A 2,567-nucleotide genomic window follows, 5' to 3' on the forward strand; every position below is an offset into this window, starting at 1 on the left:
AGAAGGATGGGGTTGTCTCACAATGAACAGTAAAATTTGGGAGAGAGTAAGTCAATATCATTGGAAAGATGAAGAAAAGAACATTTTAGAACTGACTAATGTCATCACCAATTCAGTCAAAACACACTCTGTTCAAAACACCACCAGAAAACCAACGAATGTATTTCATGGAAGAGTTGTTTATAGTTACAACCCACAAAATGAATATGAATTGAAATTAGAAAAAGGAGAATGGATCACAGTTATTTCTACTGATGGAGAATGGTGGGAAGGAGAAAGTAAAGGGAAAATAGGAATATTTCCATCTCATTATGTTGAAAGAGATGTTAAAATCAACTAAGAAATTGTTTGTGCAATAGTTTATTCAAAATCAAATGACTAATTATTTATACAATGAAATGTTGTGTTTTTAACATGACTATGATAGAACAAATATGAATAAATGAGTATAGATATGATGTTCATATGAAAATACACAATACACAATGTTAGAATGATTATTTCATAACTAAAATAATAACACAAAAACATTATATAAATCAATTAATGATGATAATAACATCAGAAAGATAAGAATAGTAAGTTATGTTTATAACAAAGATAAAACAAATTAATAAAAGAGTAGAATAAGAATAAGTTATGAGAAATTAAATGAAATAATTTGAAGATAAGAAGAAAAAGAAAATAAACAAGGAAAAAACAAATGACAATGAATGTAAAACAAACAAAACCAAATGAAAGTAAATAACATAATGAAATAGTACAAATAGATTTGAAGAATAGAAATGGTGATGTTTTCATATTTTTAAGAAAAGAATTATAATACTTCACCGTCAAATAATGACTAAAATAAAATTATTTATATTTCAATATTGTAATATTATAATATTGTAATAATGTAACATTCAATGTCATAGTTACATTGATGGTTTATTTATTTTATTTGTTGATTGAAAACTCATTGATTTTTCTAATTATAAAACATTCAAAAATTAAACAAGATGAATAATTATATAAAACTCTATTTGTTTATCTCTTTGCATAAAACGTAAAATTATCTTATTCTTTCAATGGAATACTAATTCAATTAAACTAAAACACATTTTATCTCCTTTCTTATTTATATTCATTCTTATTTTTTCACATCATCACTAATAATAGTATGTGATGTAAAAAAACGTATTCTTTTCAATGGAATTGACTTTGGGGGTTCTACGTATGGAAAATACTTAGAAACATCACAATATGAATTATGTTCCTTCATATAAATAACGTTGATATCTTTAGAGAATGAACAATTTAACTGATTATCAACAACAAATGCAAAAGGAGAACTAAAGATAATGGATGAACCTAATGGAATGTAAAACGATGTAGTGAATATCCGATAATCAAATGTGTTTATTTCATCACTTTCTAATGAACAAGAGAATATGTAATGACGTTGGTCAGTTATTCCAATTCCAATGTACGATGGTGCTTTTGATACATAACAACCAAAACAATTATCATTATAATCTTCTGCGACAAAATAAACATCTCTTTCTCTTTGGATGTAATTGAATATTGTTGTAGAAGATAATAAACTATTATTTGAGTCATATAAAGTTAATACATCTTTGTTAGAAAGAATGTTAACTATTCTCTCTGCTCTATCTTTTTCATCAGTGTAATGTAGAAATTGTGGTTGGTTAAATGAAATAACTTTCATTGAGTTTTTACTGTTCAATACTTTGGTGATGTTTAAATATCATTTTTTTAAAAAAATGATATTTAAAGAAAATATGAAAGAAATTAATCAAAACTATATGAATAAAATACTGAATAATAAGAATGTAGTTATTATTAAATGTCATTTTGATGAATGATATTTATAATTGAATAACTTTGTTTGTATTTTTATATGTGTATTTTTGTAAATCAAAACTAATGATAATGTTGAATGGTGGTGCATCAAATAACCATGTCATCATATCAATTCAATATTTGTAATATCATTTGTCAATTCTAAAATATGGATAAAGTATATTTAAGTGTGATATAATCGAAGAGAATAATGACAATGAATGGTATAAATGTTATAACGATGAAAGAAAATTGTAGTTAATAATTAAATCAACATCATTCATTTGAATTAAATAATTATAAACAAGAAAGACAATGTCTCAGTAAAACCAAATTAATAATAAATCAAATAGAAAATGAAGATATAATAAGTAGATAATGAGAAGATAAAACAAATAGAAAATGAAGAGAATAATTATAAAAGTGAAAAGAATGAAAATAAGAAAAATAAAATTTGATTAGAAATAAAACTATCAAATTAATTAATTTCAATATCATTCATTATTAACACTTAAACTATTTCATTTGAATTTCTTCTTTTCTTATTTGTTTAATAAAATTTACTATTTTTTATTTATACTCTTAAACTAAATATTATTTGATATTTCATTATTTGATTTTGTATTAATATTTGTGTGTTGTTTCTGTTTTTCATTATTCATTTCTCTTTCATTTTCATTTAATAAAATAGAAGAATAAAAATAATGAAAGAAGATAAATAA

The 2,567-nt window shown here is 22.9% G+C and overlaps 2 protein-coding genes across 2 annotated transcripts; one reads left to right on the forward strand and one right to left on the reverse strand.

Moving 5' to 3' along the window:
• Positions 1-22: 22 nt before the first annotated feature.
• On the forward strand, positions 23-340 carry EHI_116040 (uncharacterized protein; the record flags this gene model as incomplete). The annotated part of the gene is made up of 1 exon (XM_001914151.1): positions 23-340. One exon carries the CDS (start codon positions 23-25, stop codon positions 338-340), a length of 318 nt encoding a protein of 105 aa, XP_001914186.1.
• A 792-nt stretch (positions 341-1,132) lies between these two features.
• EHI_116050 (uncharacterized protein) lies at positions 1,133-1,711 on the reverse strand (the record flags this gene model as incomplete). Its single annotated transcript, XM_001914152.1, has 1 exon — positions 1,133-1,711. One exon carries the CDS (start codon positions 1,709-1,711, stop codon positions 1,133-1,135), a length of 579 nt encoding a protein of 192 aa, XP_001914187.1.
• Between the last annotated feature and the right edge of the window lie 856 nt (positions 1,712-2,567).

Source organism: Entamoeba histolytica, genomic scaffold (assembly GCF_000208925.1).
Source record: "Entamoeba histolytica HM-1:IMSS scf_1104750518051 genomic scaffold, whole genome shotgun sequence".
NCBI classification, from domain to species: domain Eukaryota; phylum Evosea; order Mastigamoebida; family Endamoebidae; genus Entamoeba; species Entamoeba histolytica.